The sequence below is a fragment of the Uloborus diversus genome, chromosome 8, assembly GCF_026930045.1.
Source record: "Uloborus diversus isolate 005 chromosome 8, Udiv.v.3.1, whole genome shotgun sequence".
In the NCBI taxonomy this organism is placed as follows: Eukaryota; Metazoa; Arthropoda; class Arachnida; order Araneae; family Uloboridae; genus Uloborus; species Uloborus diversus.
This window is the reverse complement of record NC_072738.1, coordinates 42,702,142-42,717,939: the sequence shown is the minus strand read 5'-3', so window position 1 is coordinate 42,717,939 and position 15,798 is coordinate 42,702,142. Positions and strand designations below refer to the sequence as shown.

At 31.9% G+C, this 15,798-nt stretch overlaps 1 protein-coding gene across 2 annotated transcripts in view; it reads right to left on the bottom strand.

Annotated features, from left to right (window-relative positions):
* Nucleotides 1–15,798, bottom strand: part of LOC129227571 (4-hydroxybenzoate polyprenyltransferase, mitochondrial-like) — a 35,819-nt gene that overhangs the window by 5,775 nt on the left and 14,246 nt on the right. For both annotated transcript variants that reach the window (XM_054862152.1, XM_054862153.1), the window contains 3 exons: nt 15,520–15,605; nt 9,527–9,660; nt 373–561 (listed from right to left, as the gene is read on the bottom strand). In XM_054862152.1, coding sequence (XP_054718127.1) covers nt 373–561; nt 9,527–9,660; nt 15,520–15,605 — 409 coding nt within the window. The remainder of the gene's footprint in view (nt 1–372; nt 562–9,526; nt 9,661–15,519; nt 15,606–15,798) is intronic.

The following is a 15,798-nucleotide window of genomic DNA, read 5'->3' as shown; positions in this document are numbered from 1 at the left end:
ATTTACAGAATTCAAGTACAATGCATAGTACAGGAAATGAAAAGATTTGAAATTTTGTCCATATTCTTGAACTTCCCTGGATGTAAATATCAGGAATGTCATTAAAAAAACCTCCATTTTCCCCAGAAATAAATTACAGTTGGGGCACTTAAATAATTCATCAGAGTTTAGTAACTTGTTTTAATTATAAGTATAAATCAATTTGTTATTGACCCAAAAAAGGTGATTTTCGATTCACGCCAAAAGCATACAAGTAAAATAAAGTCATAAATTAGGCAATATATTTCTACAAAAAACATGCCTTCCATGCTCTACAAAAATGAAATTAAAAAATCAATGATAAATTTCACTAAGACGCTCAAGCTTCTTTACCTGTGAAGTAAGCATTGCAGCAGTCAGTCCTACAGAAGAATAATAAGGCCAAGTCTGTCCAGATGTGTATCCAGCTATGGTTAAGAATGTAATCATGGATGCTGAAAACATTCCTAAATATTGCTTGGTATTTTCACCAAATTTTAAAGCTGTAGACTTAATTTTGACTATAACGTCATCTACTTTATCCTAGAAATAGAAAAAAAAAGTCTTAAGAAGTAGATTTGAATTTTCAGCAGGAAAAAAATGGCTGAATTTTTAAAACATTCTTGCAAATCACATGAAAAGCTCCTTAATTCAGTTCAGTCACTTAATAAATGCTTAATTTAATGATTGTGTACTTTATTTTAATAATTCAATGCAACTTAATGATGTTTAATTGTTAAATAGAATTTTAAATAGTGCATTTTCATCATGTAGATGATTTTTGTATTCATTGTCTGCTTTAATTGGATTATCCCTGGCCCCATTTTAGCTGGTTAATCGGGAGTCTATTGTACAGTATACAGGGTTCGAAAATATGATATTTTCAAAAATATCGAAAATATTGAAAATATCCGATATTTTGATACATATCAGGTATTTTCAATTAGCACGAACTAAAGTCTTCAAAATAGTAAATGCATCCTCAAATCACTCATTTTCTTACATTATAATTGCAATTGGTAGACTTAAAATGAATGTTTCTTCCATTATTTATATCTCATATTTCATTTCACAGTTCTATCAATTTTAATGAAGTTGATTTAGCATTAGCTCTTTTACTCATTTTTCTTCCGTTAGCTACTTTTACACAGTTATATGATTCGGAAATAAATAATATGCAAAAGTCGGTGCACAGTCATGAGAAATTCTTTTTTTTTTGAGCAATTTTTAATATTTGATTAGGCACTTTTAATGTGAATTAAAATTGTTACATTACTAATAATTTTATGAATATAAAATACAAGTAAAAAAGTAATATTTTATTACTTAGTTATATTAATGATGTATAATATAAATAAAATCATCATAAAAATATAGTACATAACTTTTTAGTTATTTTTAATAATAAATGAACAATATTACTATGATTAATATATTTTTTATATTGAAAATGCCATAATTGAAAAAAATATAGAAAATATCAAAATATCATGTTTTCAAAATAAATATCTATATATATCGACGAACCCTGACAATATAAACACAGAAAAGTACGGGCAGTGGTACAACAAGAAGGATGGGTGTGGTTCAAATCTCCAGAGCCTTGAAGTTATGATATATAGTCAATCCTCGTTTATAGTGCTTAATTGGGCCCAGACTCAACAAAAAATGAATTTTTATTAAGTAGTTAGTATGTATTTGTAGATCAAGTATTCTTGCAGTTAGAGATTTGAAAACTTGTACACAACTAGGGATGTGTCACTCACGAACAGGTCAAAAAGAACAAATCCTTAAAATGAACGGATCCATTTGTTCACCAAAAAAAATGAACCACCATTCTTTTGAACAGTGATCAGTTTGGAACATTGTACTGATGCACTTGTGATAAAACTGCATTTTTTTTTTTGAATTACATTCCTCAAATATTTAACTCTGAATCAATCTCAAATTTCCTTTTTCTCTGTGCAGTACAATATATTCATTTGAAATTGTTTTACTTTCTGCTTTAATCATCATTTTTCTTTAACCGTTGCAGTTCATTTGCAATTTTCCAATGTATCCATCAGTAATGTTTTGTGCATCTTATTTGGGCTACTAACAAATGGACTTGCCACATCCTGTCATACGCACCTGCAAAAATCCTTCTCACCCTTTCTGTCGCTAAAATTATTTCTCAAAATTACCTTTTATCACTTTTCTGGTCATCCTTTTCTGTTCTATAACATCCCTCCTTTAAACTACCATCTATATTGATTTGGCTTCATTTTTAACTTGCTTGGCAACTTCCAAGTCACTTATCTTATATTCAATATTCGGAGATTTTTAATAAGGATAATTACTGTCTAATTTTTCCCTCTATAAGAAAAAGTGTTGTGGAGTTTTTGTTTTCTGTTATCATTGGCACTGCGGAATAATTTTGAAACTCCCTAATATTTGGGCGAATCTTTTTATGTTACTTGATTTATCTGGTACTCCGGCTGAGCTGCTAATACATTTGTTGTTACTTTCTTCATTATACTTGGTCTATTGGTAATTTGAAGGAATGCACCTCTTCCTTTTGGGTAGGTGACATGACAGATAGATTTAGGGTCAAAAAAGGTCAGTTTGAACAACTTACGCTAGTCTTTATTTGAAAAGTAGAGGTTATATGAGCAAAATATGTTTGTTAAATTTATGTATATTTAACATACACAGTTTCAACAAACGTTTCTTGATTCTTGTGTTTTATCTTATAGACTGTTTCTTTTTTCTTTCTTTTTTTTTTCATACTTTTCTTTTATTTATTTTGTGATTACAGTTTCTTAATGTAACCTAAAGTATATACATTAAAAATTATTTTTTTGTATTATTTTCACCTGTGACCATACTAGACTTGGAGATATGACATTTATGTTTAGAATCAGTGTGCTTTTTCACGCAAGTTCAATTTTGCAAATTTTCTGATGTCAGAAACCGTTACATATTTTTTTATATAGTAAAATTTGATAACTTAATTTGGTGACATGCTGAAATGGAACCTGCGTTTTTTGGAATGGGATACATATCTTACCATTCGGCAACTGGGGAATATCTTACAAAATGAACTATAATTGCTTTATACATCTAAACCTGAATCAAGTTTTTTTTATTCATTTTTCATAGGCATGTTTTCTTACTTTTAGATCATTTCAGTAGTTTGCCCCTCAAAGAATATTACTGAGCTAATGAAACATTTCGAATTTACGTGAGTATGTCATGCAGAGAGATCACCTGCAACTTTCTTAAATGAACGAAGCTGTTCAAATGAACGAGTTGAAGGAACCAATCAAAAGAATGAACGATCCTCTGATGAACGGATCATTAAAAAGAATGACATTGTGCCCACCTTTATACACAACCTTTTAAATACCCTTTTTTAGCCATCTAGACATAAAGTAATCAGTGGTGTCACTACCAGGGGGGGGGCTGCCCTGGGTGTCACAAATCTGAGGTTGGGGGGGGGGGGGATAACACCCGAAGTGGAATTGCAAGTTTTTGAAAAATATAAAGCTAAAATGCATTTTTAAGGATACAAATTTGAAAACATTTCGGTGGAGGGAGGGGGTGGATTCCTGGATCCCCCCTCCCTCACCCCCACATCATGGAGTGAATGTTATGCTCAGGATTAGGTTCATATGGTCAATACATAGACCTAGTAGTGACTTCCTCTCAAACCAAAAAGCTGAACCCCATCATCTTTCATTATGTTTGAGATAAGTTTGAAAAAATTAAAGGGCCATCAATTTCATACAGTTCCTTACTTTGGGAAAAAATGTGTAAAAAGTGAACATAGTTTCTATCTGTCAAGTTTTTATTTTATACATTAGTCCACTTATAATTTCATAATACCTCAAACATAGTTGGTTCTGAAAATTGGCTTTTGTGCATTAATCCATTTAAAACTTTGTTGATGTAGTTGTTTCTGAAAATCGTATGAATTCCGATTTCATGTTTGCATCAAACATTAAAATCTTTTCCTTTTTTCGTGCTTGTAAAGGGGAGCGGGTAACACCCTACATTACTGCTCCAGGTTTCACTCATGCTAGGTATGCCACTGGAGTATAATTCTACTCACCATTATACTTTTATACTTATATTAGAGAATATATTTACAAAATATGAAAAGTAAGGCTCGCCAGATGTTACAAATGTCATGAAATTGTTATTGTGCATTAACTGCACATACATTTTTTACACACTTCTACTAACCTTTAAAAATAATGCAAATAAAACTGTTTCATGATATAAATAATTGGCAGCATATCCCCCACTAATATAGGAAGATAAAAATGTAAATACTGGGCACATAGCTCAAAACTATCTGCAGGAATGAAATTCAACATGCAGTGGGTAGGTAAAATTTTTATCAATAAAATATCTTTTGCTTTCAATCATGTATTCGTGAAAGCAATAATGAGCATTTTTCATTAATTTATCTTCAAATTTTGAAGATCAGTGTTTAATATGGATATTTTCAACAATTTTCAGCCAATCCACATATCTATAACAAATGTATCTGCATAGCATCAAATGTAACCACACATGGCGTGTACCTATATTATCTAGTTGTGCTCACTACATCATTCCCTTTTGAAGTTAATGCATAGTTTGAAAAAACAAACTGGTGAACACCATTCGTAAATTGCATTTTCTTCTTACAATACTACAAGTAATTACTATAAGTACGCTTATCAGTAAACATTTGACAGCTAAAAACAAGTAACAATTTTTGACAACCACTTCAGTGTATTTTCATACATTTTCTTCCCCTCGCATTTCTCATTTGGTTCTACTACAGCCCCCCCCCCCCCTCAAGAGAAATTGTTTTTCCTAAAAACAAGATTTTGTTAGTACCTGGGAAGGAAAGAGCTGTCAAACTCATTAGAATGACCTATAAATATATTTGAAAAAAATACAATCTGGTGAAGCCGCAAAAAATGAAGCATGAAGTGGCGAGGGATGACTGCACATTTCAAATCCTAATATGGTAGTTGGTATACATATAAAGACAATATGGATTGTCCATTTGTTTAACAGCACACAAACTGATTTCTTATGAAAACTTGCCAAAAAGCAAAAGATGAGATAATTAAAAAAAAAAAAAAAACATTTCAATGATGATTAGATAAAATGAAGATAAGATTGAAATTATGAAGATATCACTTAGTGGTCATTATAAAAAAAAAACTTAAGCTAGTGCTTCATGGAAGTTTTTCACTTTGTAATTCTGCCACTGGGTTTAAGCACTCAAAAGATTCAATAACTTTTAAAAGTACAATGTGTTTCAAGATGAATAGCAGGGTTTTAACATGTTATAATATTTATTACACCAAACTTACAGCCACAAGTGATATATCAAATGAAAGAGAAACTCAAACAATTTTTTGTTTGTTGGCATCAGTGCGCATGCCAGTGGAATGTTTCTGCTGCAATCCGCTAGAAAGTGCTTGTAGCAAAGATGGCGACTAAAGAACAGAAAGTGTTTTGTGTTTTATCTTTCAGTAAGATAGTGCGCCGCCTCACTGGCATAATGAGGTATGCGATTGGCTTAACCTAACTGTAACAGACTGCTGGATTGACCGTAAGGGGCCTAATAACAGGGCTTGTTTCCCAAGGCCTCCACGGTCACCCGACCTAACGGCGTGTGATTACTATCTTTGGGGGTTTATTAAGGACCGTGTGCATGTGCCTCCACTGCCAGCTGATCTTCCCGAATTAAGGAACAGGATTGAAACAGCTGTTGTAGCAATTACTAATGAGACACTCATCAAAGTTTGGGAAGAACTCGCATATCGTCTTGACGTGTGCCGAGTGACAAATGGTGCTCACATTGAACATTTGTAGGCTATTATGTAAAACTGTTCGAGTTTCTCTTTCATTTGATACATCACTTGTGGCTGTAAGTTTGGTGTAATAAATATTATAACATGTTAAAACCCCCGCTATTCATTGTGAAACACCCTGTATATATACAGGGTGACAAGAAATAGCTTAAACACACATAACACATCATAACTTTAATGCTAATAAAAATATTACAACCAAACTTCAAAATTAATATGAATACATTATTTCATCTAATATGTTTACAAATTTTCAAAGTGGCTAATTTTAGCCTTAATACAAAGCTTTATACATGTTAAAAATTTTCGGTTATAGGGCAGCAACTCGCTTACTGATATTTTATAACATTCATTGCATAAGAATTTCTTTAAGGAGGCCAAAGTTTTATGAGGTTTAGCACACACCATTGTCTCCACGATAGACCAAAAATAATAAATTAGATTAAAATCTTGGGAATACAGCGTCCATTCGTGAGCTCCAACGAAGTCCAAAAAATGTGTCTTGCACCAATCTTGAGTGTCTTTAGCTCTGTGTGCAGGTGTGGAATCCTGTTAGATGATTTATTTTTTGTTTCCAAAGAAATTTTGCAACCAAGGTAAGACAACATCTTTCAAAATGCATTTGTGATGTGCTTCTTGATTAATCATAATCCCTTGATCAACAAAAACAAGTGATAGTTTCCCACTAGCACATATCCCACTCTAAACCATTAAATTGGGATCCTTGAGGCCGCTTAACAATGCAAGAAGGCCTTGGAGACAAGAATGTGTGCTAAGCCCCACTAAACTTTGGCATCAGTTTTAGGGCCTCTTTTGTTTATTATATTTATGAATGACATCAATGAAAATATTTCTGGAAGCATGAATTGTTTTGCTGACGATGTAAAAGTTATGGGGATTGTCAAAAATGAAGAACAAGTAAAACAGCTGCAAGAGGATTTAGATCATATTACTAAGTGGGCAGATAAATGGGGTATGGCAGTTAATGTAAGGAAATGTCAAGTGCTACACTTAGGTCATGGAAATAAGCGTATGAGATATCGTTTACAGGGTTCAGTCATAAATCAGGCAGAAAATGTTATGGATCTGGGTATCTTTATAAATCAGGACTTCAAGTTTAGTCAACAGTGCAGTATTGCTAGTAACAAAGCCAACAAAATGCTTGGGTTTATCAATAGATCTATTTCAAACAAATCTAAGAAAGTTCTTCTGCCTTTATATAGGAGTTTAGTAAGACCTCATTTGGAGTATGCTGTTCAGTTTTGGTCGCCTTATCTGAAGAAAGATATTTTTGTATTGGAAAGGGTTCAAAGAAGGGTAACTAAATTAGTAAGGGGACTCTCAGATTTAGATTATGATACCAGACTTAATAGGCTTAACATGTATAGCCTGGAGCAAAGGAGAGTCAGAGGGGACATGATTCAGTTATTTAAATTTATCAAAATGAAAGATGTAAATGGATTAAATTTTTGCGGGGAAAGCAGGACAAGGGGTCATTGTTTTAAGCTATTTAAATCTCAGGCTAACTTGGAAATCAGGAAAAACTACTACTTTAGCAGGGTCGTGGGCACTTGGAATAGCTTACCGGAAGAGGCGGTAATGAGCAAGGGAGTGGATAGCTTTAAGAGGGCCATTGATCTTCATTGGGGACTAATTAATTGACTAGGACCAGCCTAGCTGGGCCCAGAGCCTGTTGCTGGTCGTCACATTTGTATTTGTATCCCTAAAGAAATTCTTATGTAAGGGATGGGATAAAATATCAGTTAGGGAGTTGCGGCCCATAGCCGAAAACTTGCAAGTTTAAAGCTTTGTATTAAGGCTAAAGGTAGCCACTTTGAAAATTTGTAAATATAGTAGACAAAATAATGTATTCATAATAATTTTGAAGTTTGGTCTCAATATTTTGATTAACGTTAAAATTATAATGTATTATGTGTGTCCAAGTTATTTCTTGTCACCCTATACAGTAAGAGTCACTACAGTATGAGGTTCCACTTCATTCAAGGTGATTTATTGAAATTTGAATTTACATTTTTAGTAGCTAAAATTTTTATTTGCATTAAAATCAGAAAATCAAAATATTTCGCTACTGTGAAATTTTCTTAACTACATGCAATAAAGTAATAAAAATGGTCTTGAGGGATGGGCGTCAACAACACTTGCCAAATAGCATGAAATAATTGTCAACTACATAAGAGATCAACTTAATACTTTAAATGATTTGAAACTAACATTGATCTTCGACAATAAAGAATGTGTAATATCCTTTTGGAATACCAGATTGCAATGAAAAAAAAGGAAGTGCACAACTTGGCGTCTTACAAGTTGCGCTATATACAAAATGTAAACCGTCTACCTCTACTTGTTTTTGTACTTGCGGAATACACACTCGATACAGACTAGCAGGAGAAATTTGTCTAAATGGATTCAAGGTACATATTGAATTTTAGAAAATGAAGGAGTTTTTCCAAATGAAGGAGTTTTGAAGGAGTAAAATGATATTTTGAAGGAGTACTAGTGGACTGTCGTTATATAAATGATCTCTCACTTTTTTTCATCATATTTGACCCCCTTCATCACTATGTGTCACACTACACCTACTCCTCTTCTTGTCACATGTCATATTTTTTATTAACATATTGTTAAAATAACTGTGATGTGTCACTTACTGTCCTCCTCTCTCTTCCTCTTGTCAGAATTTCATGAATCCGTATCCCCCTCAAGGCATGACATCACTTGTGATGACCTTTTTACAATATCCTAACTGTGATTTACTAAACAATTGTTCTTTCAACACAATCATTTAATGTAGTACATCTACTTATGTATTTTTAAATAATTAAATAATAATTAGATAACCTGACTTTTGCTGCTGAGAGTGTGGCGGAGAGGAAAACAATAATCATAAAACTTGAAAAAATAGCCAAGCACATTTTAAGCAGATTTTACTTCACTTATGAAATGCCTTAGGTCATCTAATAATATTTTCACCTTCAACTTTTATGACTTCTGTGATCAATTTGTAAATCACATTTTTGAGGGGAAAAATAAACGAAATTGCTACATTAAAATTGCCCTCATACCTTCGCCCTTGTGATGAAGTTAAGTTGTCGATCGAAGTATTTTAAGTTACTGTCATAGAGGAAGGTTGTGCAGTCTTGAACTAAAAGTGAAAAAGTTTTGAAGAAGTTAAAACAAAAATGAAGGAGTTTGAGGGGCCCTTCGAAAAAATTTCCTAAATGAAGGAGTATTGGAGGGGTTTTGAAGGAGAGTACGGACCCTGAGATTCAAGGACAATTAAAATGCATTTTTTTGTTGCCAACAAATTTATACAGACATTGTGAAGAAGAAATAAACCTTTGCAAAATTTGTTTAAGGGAAATCAAAATTTAAATTCATGGTGAAATTTCAGTACTAAATTTTTTCGTGAAGACAATACTTCCTTTTCTTTGAACAAGGAAGTTAAGGTGAATGCGCTTATGTCCTCTGAATAGTGTAAAATTTTAAGCTGAAAGACGTTTTCAAATAATTTGAGTTCTCAGTGATTCAAGCTGGTGAGACCCAATTACCTCGGATTTTCGAGACTCTACTGTATTCCTCTTTTTTATTTCATTATATATGCATGTTTAAAAATAAATATATCTAACCTGATGAGCATATATGGTATCATAGATCATAGTCCAACACACACCAGCCATATACAAAGGGAGAACAGTTGACCACTGACATGAGCCCTGGACTGCAGACCATCCAAGCATAGCTCCCCAATTGAAAGTCAGCCCTGAAATATCAAGGAGTAATTCTGTAGCAAGGTTGTAAGCAATATCTATGACATTTCACATGCACTCACACAGGTGCTAGAGAAGTATCTGTCTCTTCAAACTGAAGATTAAATCTTATAGAAAATAAGAAATCAGATTTTGCTCTTTTCAAATATGTAGGTCAAAGCTTCTGCTCATGGATTTTAGAGGAAATTTTCTTGATATTTCTATCTTTAGATTTAAAAATTAATCTGATTGCTTTCCTTCGAAAAACTTTGAGCTGAATGGTTTTGCATATTTTTAATTTCAGCATCCATTTCTTTCATTTTCACTTCTGCTCCCCCACCTCCTTATTGTAACATATATTCAATAATTAAGGAACTTTAGAAGATGTCAAAACCAGTGGTTGAAAAAACTAGATTTTTTTTGCAGTAAACTACTATTACTACAACTACTTAGTTACAAATGCATTTAACTACAACTACTTTTTTTAAATGTAGCAACTCCAAACTAATTTTGAAAAGTAGTCGCTACTTTGCTACTTTTCAAAAAATAAGTCAATAAAAAGCATCCTTGTAAGTCGATTTTTTAAGTCTGATACCTCTTATAGTTTTCCTCTCACGTGAAACAAGTGTAAAAAAAAGTTTCATACAATTTGAACAATGGTAACCCGTGCCAACTTGAGTCTGAAAGTGTAAACGGCACTTGTATGCTATGCCAAATTGAAAAAAAAAAACTTTTTTTACAAACTAGAAATTTCTGTTGATAAAACGTTGCCCCCCTATACCCCACATGCACCACAGAAACATTTATTCAAATTTAAAAATATTTAGGTATATACCACACTTGGCCTAAAATTTATAACTTTCAACAAAAAATTGATTTTTTTTTCTTTCTATATATTTTTTAATGTAAGGTAAATTTCATGAAATTATTAAGTTGAAAAAGTAGGTAATTAGCATTAAATAGAAATTTTTGCTTTCTTGCCATATTTAAGTCTACCATACAGCACTCAAAGATATGGATTTTTTAATGTTCAAGTTAAAATTTTTATTTTAAATATAGTATTTTTTTTTCCAATTATTCATTTGAAAATGTTGATCTGAAAATGTGTTTGCTACTAATTTTTGAACTTGATATTTTATTTAAATTTATATGTAAGTTTTTAAAAGATAAATAGAAAAAAATCAATTTTTTGAAGAAAATTGGTAATTTTTAAGTCAAGTGAGGGACATCTAAATATTTTTTTAATTTGAATAAATGTTTTTGTGGTACATGTGGACATTCTCGGCAAACAGAAAAAAAAAAAAAAAAAAAACAAGTTATTAAATTGGTGGTTATTGCTACAAATATTGGCAAAATACAAAAATTAAGATGCCAAACTAACTAATGGCGTCAAACAGATCGAGCCGTATGGCGCCAAAATGATATGCCTGAGGTCAGCTTGTATTTTTATGAGTCTTATTTCTCATTGATTCCGCTGATGTACTTGTGTAAAATTTGCGCAGTCAGATTTGTTTGAACCTTGATTTTTTTTTTTATTATTTAAAAGTAATTTCCAGAAATCGCTATAAACTACTATTTTTTATATCGAACTACTCACTACACTACTTTTTTTTTAAAGTAGCGTGCTACACTACAAATTACTAAAAACTTTAGCTACTACAGTAGCGTTGCTACTTGTAGCATCCTACTTCCAACTACTGGTCAAGACCATTAAGAGTGAACAAATACCACATACATATTTTATTTTTAAAATAAATAAAAAAAAATTATGCCTCATTTGGTTAAAACTAACAACACTCCCAAAAATTTGCAATTATACTAATAACTTAAAAATATCTGCAATTGAATTAAAAAATCACATAATAATTAATATAAAAAGTAAATTACATTTGTTTCAAGAAGCATAAATTTAAGTAACTTTCAACAGTTAAAATAATTGAAATATCAACAAGATGCAAAAGGATTGAAACTTCAAGCCCAGCATTCAATTTTCAGTAAAATACTGTTTTGTGTTTTCTTTAATGTAACCTTTATTTACTCAACTATGAACCCCAGAAAGCATCAGCATCAAAATAAGATCGAACAAACACTATGCTTCATTTCTAAAATAAATGAGAAAGTAAAGATCTTATTTAAAACTAGTGGCACACGCACGACTTTGCTTGTAATAGAAAATTAAAACGTCATTTGGTTTGCCTGTAGATTAACAAATAATGGATGATGAATTTTCTCGCCGATTGGCTTGTGCTCATGTTACGGTTCCACGTTATAATTTCATAATGTACTCGTCCATCTTATGATAATTTTGTTCTTAAAATTGGAATAGAAAAAGAACCAGATTGAATTTTCAAAAAATCGCTTTGAGGTGCACACCTTCATGCTACAAACTAACGTTGTGCCAAATTTCATGAAAATCGGCCGAACGGTCTAGCGCTATATATGTCCACAGAGCACTATGCACGTTCAGACATCCTCCGGACATCCAGACAGAGAGACTTTCAGCTTTATTATTAGTAAAAATTTACTAGACTCCAAAAAATATGGAACTAATAACTAGAGATTCACTGAAAACCATATTTTACGAAATACAGAATATTCAGTAATAATTTTAACTGAATTTTAGATTGAACTTTTAAACTATATTTGCATGTTTATATGTGTATGTTAATAACTGAAATATTAAGGGATGCTAAAGGATTAAAATTTAACAGCATTCCACTATTGGCAAAGTAGGTGTTCAACAGCAGGAACCTTGGTGGTATGTTTCCGAAACATAGGCTTTTACTCATACAAGGTAGACATTAAAAAAATGAAATTTGAATGCTGCAGATATACTTTTAAAAATTCACCAAAATCATTTTAATCTTAAAAAAAAAAGACCCAAGAATTTGCAAACTGAAAAATACAGTCAATTCTCGATAACTCAAATCTCAAGAGTCAGGCAAAAAACTTTGACTTATTGGAAGTTCGACTTTTCACTAGTTTCGGTTTTCGACATTTTAATATTAAAAACCATCAAATATTTTAAATAATATGTACGTATAACAGACAAAATTACAGAACTTAAAAGTTTTTAAGGACAATAAGCAGTTTCTTCGTGAAAAGTTCTGAAGACAAAGTTGTGTCTGGTCTTTAACTTCTCAGCCATCCAGCACTGGTGTGGAAATTTTCCATGTTCAGTAATACAGCAAAATTTGTTGCTTTCTCACGCAGCAAACATCTACTTATGGGAACGGCATGGTCTCAAATTTGATACTGCTGAAACCACTTGAATAGAGCTGATTCTACTTCAAGAAAAGTGCACATCTTCATTCGTTTCAAATTCGAATTCATGGATTCGAAGCGCTTTTGAAGTTTTTGTTTTAACATCGTTGAGACAGTATTTGGAGTCATATTTCAATGCACTATTTTTCTTTTCGATTGTTGGATTCCTTTCAGTGTTTTAAATAAGAGTTACTTTACTTTCTAAATCCAAGGTTTTTAGTTTTCGCTTAGACATCCAAAGAAAACTCTCTCTCTCGGGAATTTATCAGCAAACGATCAAACTAAAGAATGAAGGGGAATGCATCATAACTTAAGTCAACCTTTGAATAAAGTTACAATAAGTTGACTTGGAAACTTAACAGCTTAAAAGCAGATTCAAAATCCAACAACATGCCTAAGAGTAAACAGCTCATTTCTGCATGCGTAACTCCTTTATTGCACATTGGCTCAACAGGTGTTCTCCTCGCTTTAGAGGTCTAATGTGCAGGAATTGCAAGTGAAGGAGAATGAATTTTTCTCTCATAGTCACTCGAATTATACATTTTTCTTTTTTTTTCATTCTTTCAAAATAAATTTCAAGTCATCTTTGAATGTATTAAGTCATTTCGGTTGAAAAGCATGTGTTTGGAACAAATTGAAAGTGTTAGCAAACCTAAAATCCATAAATTGTAGGAATTTTCGGGCAAAAATTATTTTTTTATAATTTTTAAGTAGGACATTATAGGACACCTTTTTTAAAAAAAGTTAGAAATATGTTGGACGACTCAGATTTCTGCTTACAGACTTAAAACTTCATTTAGTTTTTTAATGGGCTTTTCTACGGTACAAAATTTAAAATGACATGCAAGCTCTTTCATTAAAAAAAAAGTGCAATAAAACAAAAAAAAAAAGGGTCTAAAATAAAAACTTGAATAGTTTGGTACATTTCTCAATTTATGCCCCCCCCCCCCTTGTGAAAATATCTGGGCAGTAAAGTACCTTTGAACCAGGGACGGCATTTCAACATTTCATTTGGGGGGTCAAGTTTTTTAAACATGAATTTTCTCAATATGGAATAAAATACGAGTACTTTTTTTTAAGTAAGGTTATTAAAGAAATTCAAATTTTAATTTCCACACTTTTAATTTTATTTTACAGTAAACTGTAACAGAAAAGATCATGATACTACCGTTTCTAATGTAAATTTTTAATGTACGATTTTTGGAATCCAGAAGAAAAGGAAATCTTGGTACTATATTCCGTCAATACCCAGTGGCATGCTCTTAGGAGTATAGCTGAAGATAAAAGTCTTGTTTGTCCCATCATGCACCAAAAAAAAAAAAAAAAAAATCTCTAACCTCCTGAGATGATCTTTCACAGTCAGCTGAGTTGATTGGAATCGGTGAAAAGTAGTTGAAGCTACAAAGTTATGTTAGTAAACGTATCTTAAAAATTTTTCTCTTTAAAAAAACCCATGCAAGTTTATAATTTGTGTTCTAGTCTTCATTTTTCATCATTGAAGTACACTGGCTCTTCACAAAACAATTTTTTTTTTGCTTCGTTCAACAACTTTTACATGTAACTGAAATATTTTATTTATCTTGTTCAATAACCTGCACTAATATTGAACTTAGATTTATCACTAAATCTTGTGTTAATTTCATTAGAAACTGAATGAATCTATTATTTGATACAAAATATTGAGTCAATCATATGACTTTGCATCATCATGTGGATTTTTGTCACTTTTTTAAATATTTTTTTAATGAGTCCAATAATTCCAAATTAACAAGAAGCTCTTAATAGGAGCTCAATCAAGAGTTCTAGCTTTAACTTTTGAAGACCATTTTGTACCTCTCAGTTAAAGAGCACCATGCAAAAGTATTTGTTGGTGCACGAATTTTTTTTCAAAAATAGTGTGTCTTTTGTAAGAAGTTTCCATGAAAGTATACAATGTGTTAAATTGCTCAGATATGCCTCTTAACAGAAGGAATCAATGTTCACTCACTAACTGAACTTACATTTAAAATATAAGCGCAACTATGAACTCAAAATACCAAGGAACTTCTCGTAAAAATCGGGCCAATCACACCTCTGCACTGCCCTTTCACATTGGAAGCAGAAGCATCATCTTAACAAGACTTGCAAGTATGAGGCGTTTAACCCATATGAGGAAATTTCTTTTTTAGTTGAAACAAACTTATTCCCCATCTGTTTTTTATTCCGGAAGTTCTGAAAATGATTCATAAATTTCTAAGTTATTATCCAAAATAATGAAAAACAGTTGTTCGTGTCTGGACAGGTCTCGAGTTTCATCAACTTTCATTAAAGATCATCTGCAGTCTGCAGATTCTTTTTTTTTTTTAAATTTCCTATTGCATATGATGATCACAGATTCACGGGTTATGTAAATTGAGTTTCCCGATTTCTTAATATTTTGCGCAAAATATTTGGGAGTGCAACCGCCCTTTTTGCTCCCCCTATTTGCCGCCCCTGCTTTGAACCAAATATGATGAATATTTAACAAAACATGCTGACTTCAGGCCCACAGTCTTATGCATACATATAAATCATGAACTGCAAGTTTTAAAAACCTAATAAACATTTTATTAACTAAACAAAATACATACCTAACATTAGTTGAGGCCAATAGCTAACCCTTTTGATTAAAGGATATGAAATGACTAATGACAAGGAACTAGCACCAAGAACTATGCTAGAACAAATTCAAATTTATTTTAACAAAACATGGTAACAATAAGTTGGCAATACAAAACCATACACAATACACTTTAACTATTTGAATGAAAAAAGTAAAAATTTCATAAAAATGACACTAAAGTAAATGTTAAATAAACTTGAGGAAAGTATTTCAAGTAATGTAACTGAAGTAGTAAACATGTCAAAAT